This window comes from Macaca fascicularis, chromosome 6 (genome assembly GCF_037993035.2).
Source record: "Macaca fascicularis isolate 582-1 chromosome 6, T2T-MFA8v1.1".
Lineage (NCBI taxonomy): Eukaryota > Metazoa > Chordata > Mammalia > Primates > Cercopithecidae > Macaca > Macaca fascicularis.
Genome location: NC_088380.1, coordinates 144,871,583 through 144,890,670, shown reverse-complemented (window position 1 = coordinate 144,890,670; position 19,088 = coordinate 144,871,583). Strand labels below are relative to the sequence as shown.

Here is a 19,088-nt window from a genome sequence, read left to right as displayed (position 1 = left end):
AAAAAAAAAAGAACGAACTTTCCTATATATTAATGTACCCAGATATAGACAAGAGGGACACACACACACACACACACACACACACATACACACACACAGAGAGAGAGAAGAGACCCATAGGTAGTTATGAGCCCTTACTTAATATTTATTAATTTAATAAAACCCAGATCCTAGTACTTGACTTGCACATCATAGATTACTTTCAAGTAGTAGAGGATGATATACCTTAATATTCACTTTAAAACACTGGAAATAAAAATTATTCCATCACCACTTAATGGATATGGAGTTTTCCTTTTGGAGTGATGAAATTTCTGGATCTAGATAGTCTTCATAGTTTTGCAACACTGTAAATGTACTAAATGCCACAGAACTGTACATTTTCAAGTCATAAGTTTTACATTATGTATATTTTACTACAATTAAAGGGATTCCCGATAAACAAAAGGGCTATTCTCTTATAAAGATGGGACAGAGTTTTAATTAAACTATTCTTTAAATACACGAGAGGAGTTAACATTCAGGCTTTCCTTGAGGGGTGGCACAGAGACGTAAGAATCAAGCAGGCCACCTAGGCTTGCCTCTGTCTGTGCTACAGAGACTACTTCAGGGTATCTTAAAGTTAAAAAATTAAAGCTCCTTTTTTCTTTATCTTCCTACTGACCAGTAAGCATTGACTTAAACTCCCTCCCCACAATAGAGAAAAAGAGAACAGACACAGCCCTGAGGTGCTGCTGTTGCTTCACAGGCAGGATTTGGCCAGGAGCCTTGATACCTGCATGACTTCAAGGAACCAGCATGGGTAGCTCATGTTTCACTCCTAAAGTTACCCTTTAAAAATAAATACACACATGAATGAAAAATAATTTGGACAGTCTTTCATTTTCCTTCAAATGATTAAATTCCAAATCCTTTTCTTATAAAAAGGTAATGAGAAACTCATCTCAACCCAGTTTTTAGGGCAAGAAGTTTCCTGTTGGCTGTCTTTATTTTAGATCAGGCATTGTAATGAAAACATTAATTTCCACACATTTATTTATTTATTTATTTATTTATTGAGACGGAGTCTCACTCTGTCACCCAGGCTGGAGTGGTGGTACGATCTTGGCTCACTGTAACCTCCGCCTCCCGGGTTCAAGTGATTCTCCTGCCTCAGCCTCCTGGGTAGCTGGGATTACAGACACATGCCACCAAGCCCAGCTTATTTTTGTTTTTGTTTTTTTTTTTTTTTGAGACAGAGTCTCACTCTGTTGCCCAGGCTGGAGTGCAATGGCGTGATCTCACTTGCAGATCTCACTTGCAGAGCTCACTGCAAGCTCTGCCTCTTGGGTTCACGCCATTTGGGCTCATGCCATTCTCCTGCCTCAGCCTCCCAAGTAGCTGGGACTACAGGCGCCCACACCACCATGCCTGGCTAATGTTTTGTATTTTTAGTAGAGACGGGGTTTCATCGTGTTAGCCAGGATGGTCTCGATCTCCTGACCTAGTGATCCACCTGCTTCGGCCTCCCAAAATGCTCGGATTACAGGCATGAGCTGTACTGTGCCTGGCTCATTTCTATACTTTTAAATCATATCCTAGAAGAACCAAACAGAAACATAGCAACATGACTATGTTTTATAGAAATTTTATAGTCACAAAAATTTCCTCAACCTGTTTAAAAGAAAATACTCTTTGAATATGAATTTCGTATATTCAGCTTTGCTACTCTAAGAGTAGCAGCATTCAGTGGGTCTCTTTTATAGCATGTAAAACCTGGTCTATTTTGTAAGCCCCATTTACATTCACACTGCCTTTGACATGGAGCTTTTTAAAAATAATTTAGACACTATGACGATTTACACTGGAAATCCATGTAAGATCCTCACCTGGTTATCTTAGGAATGCTGGTCAACTAACAGCACAAACCATCAACAGTGTGAAATTTGCATTTACAGGCCCTCTCCTCTTCTGTGTGGACATTTCATCTCCCTCCCTATCCCTGCACACTAGGGATTAACAATCTGCACTTGTTGGGGAGGGAAAGAAGTCATGTTTGTCATGTTTTGTCTGGCATTGTTATATCTGAAATGATTCCGTTTTAGGATGTGAGCTCCTTCAAATAGGGGTTTCAATTCTTTACATATAATATACAGTACGTAGCATACAATAGTTTCCTATATATAATTTTTAAAAATCATTAACCATTTCATCTCTGTATTTCATATTCTAGCTTGAGTTAATAGCTGTTTGGGAAAAAAAAGATGACTAGCACCATAAATCATATTTTGGTGACCAAAATTAGTCAAAAAGATTATATTATAGTGATTTTGATATTTTGGATTAGGGAGACAACTTGATGTTAACTTACATTTAACAGAGGTTCCATTTTAGCAACCATATATGCATATCAGATAAAGAACAAAGGAAATCAGATACTGTTGTGATGATATCCATCGAATTTTCCAGGTAAGGCTTAAAAAGATGAAGTTGGGGAGAAAAAAACCTTTCATGGCCATATCAAATGATGGAAATTAACTCAGCCTCAAGGGAAAATATCACAGAAAATGACGAATTGAAAACAGAGTAATGGTGGCTTGCACACATAGCCTTAATTATAGTATTCACTATTACTAATACTGTAATTCATTAACCTCACCTCTTATAGGCCTAGTAGAGGCTTGACCACTATATGAACTAAATAGATAATTGAACTTAAAACATTCCCCACCAGATCTACTTTAACATGTCTTTAAATTAGGTTTTATCATCAGTTTTTGATTCACCCAATTGTTCCGGTGCCTTTTAAGAGCTGATACAGTTATTAAAATATACACATTTACCCAATGAGCAGTAAAGGCCTTCCATAGAGTACATTTTAAGCACATCTCAGAAATACTCCTTCCCTGGGGCACTTGAATGTTTTTTAATGTTAGCAATAAAGGAGGGCGAAAGAGTAAACCCAAATCTTGCAAATCTGCCCCTGAAGTAACTCACCTCTCCCGAGGCCTGCGACCGGCTGCCTTTCTGTTTTTCTGGCACAGTCCCTGCTGCAAGGCCAGTGTCTGAGATCCTCACTGTGTTTGGGGTGGAGCTGGCAGTAGTGACCACAGCTGCGGAAGCCACTATGCCCTGGCCAACTTGTTCCAGTGTTTTTCCTGCCTCTTTGTTTTCGGCTCCACCCACCTCTGGGGCCAAAGGTGTCTGACCTGTGGCTGTAGAATACGGAGTGAAAGATGCAGGTGTGTCCCCACCTACAGGCTCATCCTGCACCACCAGAGTCCTGCCGTTTTCTTTGGTGTAAGTGGCAAAGCGAATGTTGCGGTTAATCTGGGGGACAAATGTAGACGGTGGCTGCTTGGCTCTCTGATCCAGCCCTGGCTCTCCACTGGCATTCCCTCCTTTCCAGGGCCCTCGGCTTGCCTCACCTCCATCGCTCCCATTACTGTCTACTTCACCCCTGTCTCCTTTTAATTTCTTTGATGCAGGGTCACACCCAGAGTCCGAAGCACTTTTCCTCCTCCGGCCATCTTTACCCTCTATGCTTTCTCTTTTCTTCTTTCCTTTGGAAGATTTTACTGCTTTTAACGTACCCCCCTACAAAACAAAATTCAAAAAAGATTACAAGGAAACTTTCATCCTGTGAATACCATATACCATTAGCTCTTTCCCATCTCTAGAAACAGACAAAGCAGGCATAGACTGCCAAGTTCCAATGCCAGTTCTAAAACATCCCCTTTGTTAAAAGCTCTAATCTTTCTGTGACTCAATTTATATACACACATTCAAGATAATAGTTACCAGAGGTTAACTCACTTGGCAAACTTTCTCTTACCCCTTGATGAAATAACTCACTTTATTACATATTTATTTCCTTGCTTGAAAGAAACTTGCATTTTAAGTACTGAAATAGGGAACCTTCTCTAACGAGAAGTCACTAAACCAACATTTGTGAGTCTGTGACCAAAGGAAAAGTGAACCTGGGCTGGGCGCAGTGGCTCATGTCTGTAATCCCAGCACTTTGGGAGGCCAAGGCAGGCAGATCACAATGTCAGAAGATTGACACCATCCTGGCCAACATGGTGAAACCCCATCTCTACTAAAATATAAAAAATTAGCTAGGTGTGGTGGCACATGCCTGTAGTCCCAGCAACTTGGGAGGCTGAGGGAAGGGAATCACTTGAATCCAGGAGGCAGAGGTTGCAGTGAGCCGAGAGGGCGCCACTGCACTCCAGCCTGGTAACAGAGCGAGACTCTGTCTCAAAATAAATAAATAAATAAGTAAAATAAATTAAGAAAAGAAAACCTGAAAGAGACAGGTTTGGATTGCTCATGTAGACACTGTAAAAACTCAATCCCCAGATCTTATTTCAAAGCATTAGACAGAGGAAAGGGAAAAAAGCTGGCTACCACTAGCCAAACAGGCAAATCTCATATTTCTTCTAGTAATTTCAGACTACCTCATGAAATCTTGTGTCTTATTTAAGAGGCCAAAACAACCCAGGATGATATAGGATTAGAAGGGGCAATTCCCATCTCTGAATAGACTCTCTCCCTGAGAATGAAGGGAGTCAGGTATGGGATGCAGCTAACATTTTCTAGAGCAATCTTTGGGCAGCAAAGTTACAGCTGGAACATTTTTTAGATTGGCTTTCCATCATGAAACAGGTATTCACTTTAGCATTATTTGGGTAACTTCCAGATGGTTTTATTCAGAAACTTGTGTGGGGGTGGTAATATGTGACACACAGTTATTTAGCCATTAATATTTACCAACTTAGTTAATGTACTCTTACGTCCTTCAATATTTATAAATTCTTTGCAGATCTATATCTTTATTGTAATCATTATCATAGCTGTTACAATGTAAACTCAAAAATTTTTAAATTTCTTTTTGCCAGTCCTAGTTTCTGTATTTTTCCTCTTTTGCTGCCTTCATTACCGTCCTTTCTCCTTAAACTGTCTTCTATAAACCTCTTAAGGGCCGGGCGCGGTGGCTCAAGCCTGTAATCCCAGCACTTTGGGAGGCCGAGGCGGGCGGATCACAAGGTCAGGAGATCGAGACCACAGTGAAACCCCGTCTCTACTAAAAATACAAAAAATTAGCCGGGCGCGGTGGCGGGCGCCTGTAGTCCCAGCTACTCAGGAGGCTGAGGCAGGAGAATGGCGGGAACCCGGGAGGCGGAGCTTGCAGTGAGCCGAGATCGCGCCACTGCACTCCAGCCTGGGCAACAGCGTGAGACTCCGTCTCAAAAAAAAAAAAAAAAAAAACAAAAAACCTCTTAAGGAGGCCTGGCGTGTTGGCTCATGCCTGTAATCCCAGCACTTTGAGAGGCTGAGGTGGGTGGATCCACCTGAGGGCAGGAGTTTGAGACCAGCCTGGCCAACATGGTGAAACCTCGTCTCTACTAAAAATACAAAATCAGCCAGGCATGGTGGTGCATGCCTGTAATCCCAGCTACTGGGGAGGCTGACGCAGGAGAATCACTTGAACCCGGAGGGGAAGATTGCAGTGAGCCGAGACTGTGCCATTGCACTCCAGCCTGGGCAACAAGAGGGAAACTCCTTCTCAAAAAAACAAAACAAAACAAAACAAAAAACTGTTAAGCACAGCTCAAGATTTTTGTTTCCCTATACTTTTGGTAATATTATCTAAGTTTCTAAGCCTTTCCTTTTTTTTTCCCCCTGAGATGGAGTCTTGCTCTGTTGCCCATGCTGGAGTGCAGTGGCATGATCTCGGCTCACTGCAAGCTCCACCTAACGGGTTCAAGTGATTGTCTTGCCTCAGCCTCCCCAGTAGTTGGGACTACAGGCGTGTGCCACCACACCCGGTTAATTAATTAATTTATTTATTTTTGAGACAGAATTTCGCTCTTGTCATGCAGGCTGGATTGCAATGGTGTGATTTCAGCTCATGGCAACCTCTGCCTCCCAGGTTCGAGCGATTCTCCTGCCTCAGCCTCCCGAGTAGCTGGGACTACAGGTGCCTGCCACCATGCCCAGCTAATTTTTTGTATTTTTAGTAGAGACAGGGTTTCATCATGTTGGCCAGGTTGGTCTCGAACTCCTGATCTCAGGTAATCTACTCACCTCAGCCTCCCAAAGTGCTGGAATTACAAGTGTGAGCAACCATGCCTGGCCTAATTTTCGTATTTTTTTAGTAGAGACGAGGTTTCACCATGTTGGCGAGGCTGGTCTCAAACTCCTGACCTCAGGTGATCTGCCCACCTCGGCCTCCCAAAGTGCTGGGATTACAGGCGTGAGCTACCGCACTGTCTCTAAACCTTTCATTCAAGAAGTTTATCTGTTTGCTAAGTGTTGTTTTCTTTTGATTTTCTTTTTATTTGATTTTTTTTGAGATGGAGTTTTCCTCTTGTCACCCAGGCTGGAGTGCAATAGCGCGATCTTGGGTCACTGCAACCTCCGCCTCCTGTGTTCAAGCGATTCTCTTGCCTCAGCCTCCCAAGTAGCTGGGATTAAAGGTGCCCACCACTATGCCCAGCTAATTTTTGTATTTTTTAGTAGAGACAGGGTTTCATGATGTTGGCCAGGCTGTTCTCAAACTCTGACCTCAGGTGATCCACCTGCCTTGGCCTCTTTTGATTTTTAAAAGCTTTTAAATTCTTTCTTCAATCTCTGTCACCACCCAGTTTTTACTGATGTAAATCACAATCAGTGAACTCTGTTCTTTCTTGTTCATTCACCCATACTTAAAGGAGATGAGGTGATCACGGATCTCTAAAAAAGGTTACTATCAAACTTGGCAGAACTATAAAAAATAATTGGACTTTGCTAGCAAAGAAAACAGTAATATCACGCTAATACTAAAAAAGGAAGAACCAACATCTGCTGCTAAAAACCAAAGATCGCTTGGTGTGGTGGTTCGCGCCTGCAAACCCAAAACTTTGGGGGGCCAAGGTGGGCAGATCATGAGGTCAGGAGTTTGAGACCAGCCTGGTCAATATGGTGAAACCCTGTCTCTACTAAAAATACAAAAATTAGGTGGGCATGGTGGTGCGCGTGTGTAATCCCAGCTATTCGGGAGGCTGAGACAGAAGAATCGCTTGAACCCGGGAGGTGGAGGTTGCAGTGAGCCGAGATCGCCCCACTGCACTCCAGCCTGGGCGACATAGCAACACTCTGTCTCAAAAACAAACAAACACAAACCAAACATCTCACCTATAAGTCATCCAGCCAACTTGCAGAGCCTGGCTCACAGAAACCTACTACCAGTCCCTAAACAACTTATATGTAAGTCCTACTTACAGTGAGCTACTCATATGTGAGTAAGCAGCCTATAACATTGAGACCAGTACTCCCCAGTTACATTTGGCCAGCTGAATAGTACCTGGCATACAATATGTGCTTAATGAAGGAATGAAATAAGGAAAGGAACAAAAAAGGGGACCAATACATGATCAAAGTAGCAGGTGTTTTCGGCCATGCAAACACAGTCAGGAGACTTACCCTATTTGTGGTAATATTACATGTAGTAAACAGTTTTCAAATTTAACCCTGGCCAGGTACGGTGGCTCATGCCTGTCATCTCAGCACTTTGGGAGGCTTAGGTGGGAGTTTGAGACCAGACTGGGCAAGATAGCGAGACCCTGTCTCAAAAAAAAAATTTTTTTTTCTTTTCCTATTCTGATCTTGTTTTAGGAAGAATGACTGGATAAAGATGAGGAAAGACTATATACTTAGCAGGAGTGGCAAAGACAGCAATATTACAGAGGTGCTAAGATACTGTGAGGAATATGCGGATAGCTGGTCAACTGAAGGAAATTCACACAGAATTACTCGATTGGTTTAGGCAGAGATTTTTTTTTTTTTTGAGACAGAGTCTTGCTCTATCACCCAGGCTGGAGTGCAATGGTGCGATCTTGGCTCATTTCAACCTCCAGCTAAGGTTCTAGAGATTCTCCCACCTCAGCCTCCCAAGGAGCTGGGATTACAGACACCCATCATCATGCCTGGCTAATTTTTTTTTTGTATTTTTTAGAGACAGAATTTCACCATGTTGGCCAGGCTGGTCTTGAACTCCTGACCTCAAGTGATCCACCTGCCTTGGCCTCCCAAAGTGCTGGAATTACATGTGTGAGCTACTGCGCCTGGCCCAGAGATCATCAATACATCTTTTTTTGGGCTACATTAATTCTGAATAAACCAAGAGTTGGGCAGGCTCATAACAATTATGGAGTAACCAATTCACTGTGGGCTGAACACTGAACTAGGTACCAGCTTGAATTGATTCTACTTGGGAATACAGAATTTCAGACTCCCTTGGAGCTCCCTGCCACCGAATGGAAAAAAAAAAAAAAAAAGTGGACATAGTTTATCCTTCATTTCTTGTTACTTGGTAGATCACGAGTATTACTACTGCTTATTGCACTTTTAACTGACTACTGTATCTTTCAAATATACCTGTCCTGACAGAATACAGGAAGAAACCAGCCTTGCATTTTAGAAGAATTAGGGAACATAGTCATGATTAAAAGGGTTTGCTCAAACTAGGTCTCTTTCTTGAGAACATCCCCCCTTAGACAGACTGTGGAGACAGCAAAAAAATGTACAGTGGCTAAAGCTGAACAACTCAAAGGGCATCCATGGAAAACACATATATAAGGGATCTACATACAGCAAGATAATGCAAGCTCATGAGTCTGCTCAGGAATGCAGTCCATTACTATACCTCGCTTTGAGACGTTGAATTATCCATCAGCATCACATGGATTAGTCTGGGATCTACCGACTTGATCTCACCACTCTACAGTAGGAGGGGAAAAAGATGTTTAATGCCTTGCCCATAAAGACATAATTATGTAATTTCCTAATCGATGTAATTATCTCTTTATTGTTTTGACTCACCTACTAGAATGAAAGCTCCATGACAGCAGAGCTCTCTACTGTCTCATTTACTGCTACAACAGGTTAGAACACGGTAAGCATTCAAATATTTGTTAAGCAAATGAATGAAAGAAGTGAATTCATATCCAAGTGTGCCTTTTAGCGATGTTAATTTTGAATCCTGTATCTCTAAAACCATCTTATTCTGTATAGTATGAAACAAAAAACCTTCAGAACCAATAATCATTAAAAGAATCACTCTAAGGTTAGGTACAGTGGTTCATGCCTGTAATCTCAGCATTTTGGGAGGCCAAGGTGGGTGGATCACCTGAGGTCAGCAGTTCAAGACCAGCCTGGCCAACATGGTGAAACCCCGTTTCTACTAAAAATACAAAAAATTAGCCGGGTGTGGTGGTACGACTGTAATCTCAGTGACTCGGGAGGCTGAGGCAGGAGATTCGCTTGAACCCGGGAGGTGGAGGTTGCAGTGAGCCGAGATCATGCCATTGCATTCCAGCTTGGGCAACAAGAGCAAAATTCTGTCTCAAAAAAAAAAAAAAAAAAAAAAAATCACTCCAGGCCGGGCATGGTAGATCATGCCTGTAACCCCAGCACTTTGGAAGGCTGAGGCAGGATGACCAGGAGTTCGAGACCAACCTGGGGAACACAGTGAGACTCTGTTTAAAAAAGAAAAAAGAATCATTCTACTATTAGAGAATAAAAACCCTGTAGGGGGGCAATTTGATAGAAAATGTCAAATTTATTGTGCATATTCTTTGACCTAGTAATTATACATACAAATTTATTCCAATAAATAATGTAAAAAGATGTTCACTGTGATATTACATGTACTAGTGAAAATATTGGCAATGATTTAAATGTCTATCAATTTTAGATTAGTCATGATATATCTATGTAGTGGAAAAGAATGCATCTATTTTAAAGGATGAGACAGATCTTTACATTTACATACAAAAATGATCATTATATACAATTAAGTAAAAAAGGTAAATTATGTAACTATGTGTACAATATGATCCTATTTGTTACTAAAGTGTGACATATTTATAGACAGCATATAAATTATATATCATATAAAGTATGTATCATATAACTCATATATATCATATAAATAAATATATAAATATTTTGGCCGGGTGCACTGGTTCATATCTGTAATCCCAACACTTTGGGAGGCTGAGGTGGGTAGATCACTTGAGCCCAGGAGTTTGAGACCAGCCAGGCAACATAGCAAGACTCCTTCTCTACAAAAAATAGAAAAATTAGCTAGGTGTGGTGGCACACGCCTGTAGTGCCAGCTACTCCAGAGGGTGAGGTGGGAGAATTGCTTGAGCCCGAGAGGCAGAGGCTGCAGTGAGCTGTGATCGCACCACTGCACTCCAACTACTAACCATTATGAATATAATACTACTATCATACATTTATATATTGTTTTACAGATTTCAAAGCACTTTCAGATACTTTAATCTCAGGACCTAAAACAGTGTTGTAAGGTCAGTGGGGGTTTACATATTTACCTCTAGTTTATAGATGAGAACAGTGAAGTTAAGAAAGTTCAATAGCCTTTCTAGGGGTTACACAACTATTAAGTGATAGAGTCAGGGATGGGACCCAAGTCATCTTACACATAGTGAAGTGCTCACCTATCTAAACCATCCTTTTTAAGGGGATGGACAGACCTTAGACAGAATAATGCAGAGTCTCACCTCAGTTACAGATACCTCCATAAGACGAGTGATGGAGTCTTGATGGCTCACAACACCATAGAGCCACCCTTCTTCCCCCTCTGGCTGATATACCTTGACCCTGTGACCTTGAACACTGTAGGGACCTAAAAGGGAGATCAGTCAGTATTGAATATTTTTGGCTAAGCTATATTTCATAATTGTTTCTAAAAGTCAAAGGAAAATTAGGTAATGTAAATATTTGGCACTTTTGGTCCCCTTTTATAGAATTGAACAAATGAGCAATTCCAGATTTACCATACTCAGCAATTTAAAAACAAAACCTGAATGGTTTCTTCCAGTGGTCTTTGTAAATTCTTCATTTATTCACAAATTCCTCAGACTTTCCCAGCCCTCCAATGCCCCCTTGCCTCAATCTTCCAGTTCTGAAAGTATTATAGGAAAGGAAAGCAAACTTCCAAATAAAAAACTACGGTAGTATGAAAATGTAGTTAGATACCTGACATGTATCTAACTACATGTACATAAAAAAAGTGGGAGGCCACTAAGTTGAATGTGCTGTTATGTTATGTTATGTTATGTTGTTATGTTATGTTATGTTATATATGGCCGTTTACATTCTGGTATCTGAGTTTCAATAACAGTGGGTGGAGAGTTCAATTTACGACGTTTCCAGCCTTTTGCACTAATAATAGGCTGAACAAATATAGCACCTGTCTTCCTAGGAACGCAGAGTTTCAAATATATTACTTTATCAGCAGGTAATGTTACTCTGCAATTTAAGCTGTCCTCCAAGGACAGTTTCCCCCCCGCCATATCCTTGTTCATTGAGACTAGATAGCTAAATCGTTACCAATTTTAGATTATTCTCTCTCAGAGCTAAAATTAAGATTCTGTAACTTTTCTATGTCCTACCTCTCCTTCTGTCCACTCAATTTTCTTTTCTGCTACCAATTTTCCTCATATTCTTTCTTCCACTGTATCTTTCCTTGATTATTTAACATCATTTTATCCTGACACCTTCCTTCCCCAATAGGTCAGTTTTTCTACCTTTACCTGTTTAGATTTATTTTGACAAAAGAGAAACAAGGAAACTATTTCCCTGAAAATAATGATTATTATGAGATCAAGAAAGGAAGGGGAGTGAATGTATAACATAAATGAAGCCAATAGTTTACACCTTTTGTGTAGAATCTTGGGCAAAACTTGTATCTGAACTTGAAAGCTAATAATTTTTTTCATTCTTAAAAACAACATGCTTTTAACGTGAATGAGTCTGTGGACACATTATACTCTGCACTCTAAGTTATTTGTTGGTGTTTTTAGTTCTTGAGAAACTTGTAGATTGTAAGTTAAAAAAGCAAAGATTTTCTAATTCATTGCTATATCCCCAATGCCTTAACACTGTCTAGTACATAATATTTAAGAAATTAAAAAAAACTAAAACTCAACTCACAATAAAACTGTATATTATGAAATGCAGAATGAACCGGAAACGCTGGTCTGAATGAGATCCTGTTTTTGCTCTAAGAGCATCTTAAGGGGATGGATGGACCTTAGACAGAATAATACAGAGTCTCACCTCTGTTACAGACACCTCCATAAGACGAGTGATGGAGAGAGAATGAGATCTCTATTCTAGAGATCCAGCTAACTGGAGATACTCTTTATTTTCATTATTTTTTAATAAATAATAATAATTATCCTTCATGTAGCATCTGACTCTGCCCACAAAAAGAAGGTAAGTACAAATGTTTAAGGTTGCGTGGTATCCCATACTATCACTCAACAGTGATCATTCACCTGAATCAGAGTTCAGGGACAGAAGACTATCTGTTCTTACCTCGGCTGAATATCTCCTGTAGCTTTTGGTCACTGATCAAAGCATTAACTGTTTCTCTCAGTGCAGCATGTTCCAAAAGAAGCTGGTTTTGGCTATCTGTTCCCATCTGGTAAAGATAAAAGAAGAAAACAACTGAATGTTAACATGAATAGCAAACATCTAATCAGTTGAGAAAAATCATATCCTAAGGAGCTGCGTATCAACATTTGCCAAACGGTATCTACAGAACCTTAGTCTCAGGCTAGGTGTGGTGATCATGCCTGTAATCTCAGTACTTTTGGAGGCCAAGGCAGGAGGATCGCTTGAACCCAGGAGTTTGAGGCTGCAGTGAGCTATGGCTGTGCCATTGCATTCCAGCCTAGATGGCAGAATAAGACCCTGTCTCTTGAACAACAAAAAAAAGAGAAGAACTCTAGTCTCATGAAATGTTTTGCAAAAATTAAGAATGCTAGGATCAATTAGGATTAGGAAATATTATATATCTTTCTACATACAATAGCCTATTAAAGACTCTGCGAAGATACAGGAAAGAAACTTATTTAGGCCAGTGTTTCTCATACTTATTTGACCACAAAACATTTTATTCCTTGTACATCTTTTTTCTTATTTCAGTATTTATCCAAAATTTACTAAGTGCTATCTCATAAAGCACTAAGATTATAAATATGAATAAAGCAAGGTTGCTGAGAGGGAATGAGGCCTAATGAGCAGGGAAGACATATCAACAAAGAAATCATCATTAACATCTCATGGAAGACAATTTAGGAAATAACTACTCTTGTCTGTCTTAGTAAGACAGTAAAACTCTTAGTCTCCTGATTTTCTTCCTGCAGACAGCAACCCTTACAAGTGAGAAATAAATGTATTTTCCTAAATTCTGAAACTATAACTCAGACACTGGTTTGTTTTAACTATTAACTAGTCCCTTCTCTTTGTAACTATGATACTTCATGTTGCTTGGAACCAGTCCAAACTCCTGGATGTCAATAATGAATAGGCCCCCTTGGACTCAAGTTACAGAAATAGCCACCTCAGAGAAGCTACCTCTTCCTTTTTTTTTTTTTTTTTGAGACAGTCTTGCTCAGTCACCCAGTTGCCCAGTCGCCCAGTTGCCCAGGCTGGAGTGCAGTGGCACTATCTTGGCTCCCTGCAAGCTCTGCCTCCCAGGTTCACGCCATTCTCCTGCCTCAGCCTCCCAAGTAGCTGGGACTACAGGCGCCCACCACCACGCCTGGCTAATTTTTTTGTATTTTTAGTAGAGACAGGGTTTCACTGTGTTAGCCAATATGGTCTCGATCTCCTGACCTCGTGATCCGCCTGTCTGGGCCTCCCAAAGTGCTGGGATTATAGGTGTGAGCCACCGCACCCGGCCGAAACCACCTCTTCTGAAGAGACTCAGAATTGTGGTCTTAAATCTTGGGTGGTTTTAGGGTAGGGTAGAGCCGTGTAGAAGAAGAAAGAAGCCTCAGCCACCAGAAGTACTTTTCAAGCGAGCAGAAAAACTTTAAAATGCACAGGGAGATTGGGTACGGTGGCTCACGCCTGTAATCCCAGCACTTTGGGAGGGCAAGGTGGGTGGATCACTTGAGGCCAGGAGTTTGAGATCAGCCTGGACAACATGGCAAAACCCTGTCTCTACAAAGACTACAAAAATTAGCCAGGTGTAATAGCATGTGCCTTTGATCCCAAGCTAGTTGGGAGGATGAGGCACAAGAATCACTTAAAACTGGGAGGTGGAGGTTGCAGTAAGATGAGATCAAGCCACTGCACTCTAGTCTAGGTGACTGTCTCAAAAATAAATAAATAAATAAAATTTATAAAATACCAGGTACGGTGGCTCACGCCTATAATCCCAGCACTTTGGGAAGGCCAAGGCAGGTGGATTGCCTGAAGTCAGGAGTTCGAGACCAGCCTGACCAACATGGTGAAACCCTATCTTTACTAATAATACAAAAATTATCTGGATTTGGTGGCACATGCCTGTAATCCCAGCTACTTGGGAGGCTGAGGCAGGAGAATTGCTTGAATTCAGAAGGCAGAGGTTTCAGCGAGCCAAGATCACGCCATCGCACTCCAGCCTGGGCAACAAGAGCAAAACTCTCTGTCTCAAAAAAATAAGTAAATAAATAAATAAAGGCACAGCGTATTTACTGGAGGAAGTAATATAAGAAACGCTAATATGTTCCCACCTAGCAAAAGGGGAAACACCTATATTTATACCAACAAAGAAATTAGCAATGAGAAAAAAATAGGCTCAAGGCTGAAGCAAGTGTTAAATACCTGAAACAGATGCAGCCCATTGGCATCCGACAGGAACCGAAGCTCTCGATCCAGAAGATATTCCACTGGAACCACAGAACCCAAACCCAATTTATCTACAAGGGGAGTAAAAGTCTGTGAAGTACAATGACAAGAAATTGATTAGAACTTGGGAATTAAAAAAAAATAGCAATTCAAACAAATCTCTAACTTCAAAGAAATAATTATTATATCTTTCATCCCAGTAAATACAGATAAGCTAAAGCATAAGTCCTTGGAAACATTCCCAACCTGGCATCTACCCCTCAAATAGTCATGGGAAGCTAACTAATGCAGAAAGTCAGCTCAATACTCTTATTGGCTAAAAAGGACAAGAGGAATCAGAAATTCTCCTAATTCTGCCTAGGAACAGGGCCAATCTTGTCAGGTTTCAAGGGAGCTAAATTACAGTAAATTCCCAGAATAAAGAGTTATACTGTTATCATCGCTAGAACTCTTGAAATCTTTGTGAAATTTATAAAATAATTAACGGCATAAATACGGATGGTTAATTCATATTAGCATTTCATAAATAAATAGCCTACAAAAAAGTCATGAAGAGACCCCATATGCACTTATACAAGAGCTTTTCCTAAAAGTTCAACTGGAAAGTGGCCTTAAAAACAAATGAGGCCGGGCTCAATGGCTTGATCACCCGAGGTCCGGAGTTCGAGACCAACTTGACCAACATGGTGAAACTCCGTCTCTACTAAAAATAGAAAATTAGCCCATTGTGGTTGTGTGCCCCTGTAATCCCAGTTACTTGGGAGGCTGAGGCAGGAGAATCGCTTGAACCCAGGAGGCGGGGGTTGCAGTGAGCCGAGACAGCGCCATTGCACTCCAGCCTGGGCAACAAGAATGAAACTCCTTAACAACAACAACAACAAAAAAAAACAAATGACAGGGCTGGGAGAAGTGACTCACCTGAGGTTAGGAGTTCAAGACCAGCCTGGACAACATGGTAAAACCCTGTCTCTACTAAAAATACAAAAATTAGCTAGGCATGGTGGTGCATGCCTGTAATCCCAGCCACTCGGGAGGCTGAGGCAGGAGAATCGCTTGAACCCGGGAGGTGGAGGTTGCAGTGAGCCTAGATCGTGCCACTGCACTCAAGCCTGGGTGATAGGGTGAGACTCCGTCTCAAAACAACAACAACAAAAAAAGCAAATGAAAAGACAGTTTAGTAAGTGATGATATATATCATCAATAGGTTAAAAAGATTGTTTTGAATATTATTTATTTAATTTGGTTAGCCACATGAGAATTAGGATTTTTTAGAAGTTACCATTTATACCCATACTTTGCTAATAGGACAGACAGAAACAAATGGATACTCTCACAATTAAATTTTATAACACACAGCCAGGCACAGTGGCTCATGCCTATAATCCCAGCACTTTGGGAGGCTGAAGCAGGTGGACTGCTTGAGCCCAGGAGTTCAAGACCAGCCTAGGCAACATGATGAGCAACCATCCCTACAAAAAATACAAAAATTAGGCTGGGTGCAGTGCTGTGCATCTGTAGTCCCAGCTACTTGGGAGGCTGAGGTGGGAGGATGGTTTAAGCCTGAGGGTCAGAGGTTGCAGTGAGCTGTGATTGCACCACTGCATTCCAGCCTGAGTGACAGAGCCAGACCCCGTCTCAAAAAAATAAAATAAATTTTATAATGCTATTTTATTTCACTCCATAATTGAAAAAAAACTTCAAAGGTTACAAATAATGTTTCAAAACCTTGCTCTGAGAAAAGACTAAAGGTGAAAAAATTCTTTTCATTGTTTTTTTTTTTGTTTTTGAGACAGGGGTCTCACTCTGTCACCCAGGCTGGATACAGTGGCACAATCATGGCTCACCGTAGCCTCAACCTCCTGGGCTCAAGCCATCCTCCTACCTCAGCCCCACAAGTAGCTGGGACCACAGACATGCGTCACCAGACCTAGCTAATTTTTATATTTTTTGTAGAGATGGGGTTTTGGCATGTTACCAGGATAGTCTCAAACTCCTGAGCTTAAATGATCTTCCTGCCTCAGTCTCCCAAAGTGCTGGGATTACAAGGCATGAGCCACGGTGTCCGGCCAAAAAAATTCTTTCATATCAAATATCACCTAATATAAAACGTTTTGGAGGACAAAGGAGAAAAGACTGCTCCTAATTTTTGCATTAGTAACTTCAGAATAAACGTATGTTAAGGACAAAGTATACAGTTCTTATACATACTCTGTCTGTAACATGTCATAGTTATGTTTATAGGAGTAAAGCTCAGATACGTTCCCACCCAGTAAAAGCCACTCACCAGGGCTGGCCATTGTGCAATGGAGACTCGAATACCCTGGAGAAGGACTGGGTCCTCACGGGGTGCCCATACAAGAGATCCTTCCAGCAGAAGCACAATAACTTCTTCAGCATGAACTTTTACCCAAGAGTGTTGTTTCCAGTTACAGCCATCAAATTCTACAAAGATCTGCAAAAAGAGATAAAAAGCAGTTTGGAAGTCACACTTGGAAAAATCTCACACTATACTTACAAATGAACATAAACCCCACTGTTCTGAACAACTGACTAGGAATAATTCTAACTTGTGTTTAAGATCTTTTAATGGATGTCAATAAAAATTGATCTTCAGAGCCAGGAAGCTGGTCTCAGCCCCATTCTGAAAAGGAGGAACAGAGTTAAGGAGGCATGAACTATTCACAGTCATTCAGTAATTTTTAGTCATGTCCCTACTGAAATTGGCAACTCTTAGTTTCTAATTCATATTTACACAAACTAGCTGAGGGCATACTATACTAGGTTCACGAGTACAGAAAGGAATCTGGCATACTTCTTGGTCTCAAAAAGCTCATAATCCAATGGGAAGAAATTTTTAATACTTCTATTGAAATTGTGAACTTTTAATTATTTTTTCAATAGGTGATGTATGTATATGGCAAAAATTCAAAAAGATAAAATACTGAAAAACATCGTTCTCCCATTCCTGTGTGTGGATTCTATTGATTGATTGATTGAGACAGGGCCTCACTCTGTCGCCCAAGCTGCAGTGAAACGGCGTGATCTCAGCTCACTGCAACCTCTGCATCCTGGGCTCAAATGATCCTCCTGCCTCAGTCTCCCAAGTAGCTGGAACTACTAGCATATGCCACCATGCCCAGCTTATTTTTTGTAGAGACACAGTTTCACCATGTTGCCCAGGCTGGTCTTGAACTTCTGAACAAGGGATCTGCCCACCTCAACCTCACAAAGTCTAGGATTACAGGCGTGAGTCACTGTGCCCAGCCTTTTTTAAAATTTAAAATTAAATTAAAATTAATTATTTCAGTAGAGATAGGGTCTTACTATGTTACCCAGGCCAGTCTTGAACTCCTGGGCTCAAGTGATCCTCCTACCTTGGCGTCCCAAAGTGCTGGGATTATAGGTGTGAGCCACCACACAAAGCTGCATGTGGATTCTTAAGTGCAACTGTCAGCAGTAATCTCACATCGGCTAGCAGAGACTTGCTGTAGTCACAATGCTTTCTTCTTCCCTGAACAGATACTTCACTTCTTGAGATATACTTAAGTAGACACTGTATTTATACAGTTCTGAAAGCAGATTACATTAAATGAAGCTACATTTTTCTAATAAATACTATGCTTAGATTTGACCTTTTTTTTTTTTTTTTTTGGAGACAGAGTCTTACTTTGTTGCCCAAACTGAGTGCTGTGTGGCACAATCATGGCTCACTACAGCCTTGACTTCCTAGGCCCAAGCAGTTCTCCCTCAGCCTCCTGGGTAGCTGAGACTATAGGCGCACACTACCATGTCCAGCTAATTTTTGATTATTTGCAGAGACAGGGTCTCACTATGTTGCCCAGGCTGGTCTTGAACTCCTGGAGCCAAGCAATCTTCCTGCCTCAGCCTCACAAAGTGCTGGGATTATAGGTATGAGCTACCCTGGCTGGCCCCAGCTTTGACTTTCTATATAAATTCTGACTTCTGAAGATGAGTCAACACAGCATCAAAAGCTACATATGTGGCCAGGCACGGTGGCTCATGCCTGTAATCCCAGAACTTTGGGAGGCTGAGGCAGGTGGATCACAAAGTTGGGAGTTCAAGACCAGCCTAGACAAGATGGTGAAACGCTGTTTCTACTAAAAATACAAAAATTAGCTGGGCATGATGGCGGGCACCTGTAATCCCAGCTACTCAGGAGGCGGAGGCAGAGAACTGCTTGAACACGGGAGGTGGAGGTTGCAGTGAGCCGAGATTATGCCACTGCATTCCAGCCTGAGCAACAGAGTGGGACTCTATCTCAAAAAAAAGCTACATATGTATATAAATTATCACTATTTATAATAGATATGTCCAGTGCCTAATATATAGCTGGTCACAAAAGGGCCAGAGTATTTATTTATTTATATCCCACTCCATCAACTAAGGATTTT

At 41.1% G+C, this 19,088-nt stretch overlaps 1 protein-coding gene across 2 annotated transcripts in view; it reads right to left on the bottom strand.

The window, feature by feature from the left end:
- Positions 1–19,088, bottom strand: part of KDM3B (lysine demethylase 3B) — an 86,665-nt gene that overhangs the window by 48,706 nt on the left and 18,871 nt on the right. The window contains exons 2-7 of one of the 2 annotated variants that reach the window (XM_005557901.4): positions 16,961–17,128; positions 14,653–14,766; positions 12,373–12,478; positions 10,551–10,675; positions 8,669–8,743; positions 2,977–3,576 (exon numbers count right to left, since the gene is read on the bottom strand). In XM_005557901.4, the coding sequence (XP_005557958.1) occupies positions 2,977–3,576; positions 8,669–8,743; positions 10,551–10,675; positions 12,373–12,478; positions 14,653–14,766; positions 16,961–17,128 (1,188 nt within the window). The remainder of the gene's footprint in view (positions 1–2,976; positions 3,577–8,668; positions 8,744–10,550; positions 10,676–12,372; positions 12,479–14,652; positions 14,767–16,960; positions 17,129–19,088) is intronic. The other variant, XM_005557903.4, reaches the window with a different exon arrangement.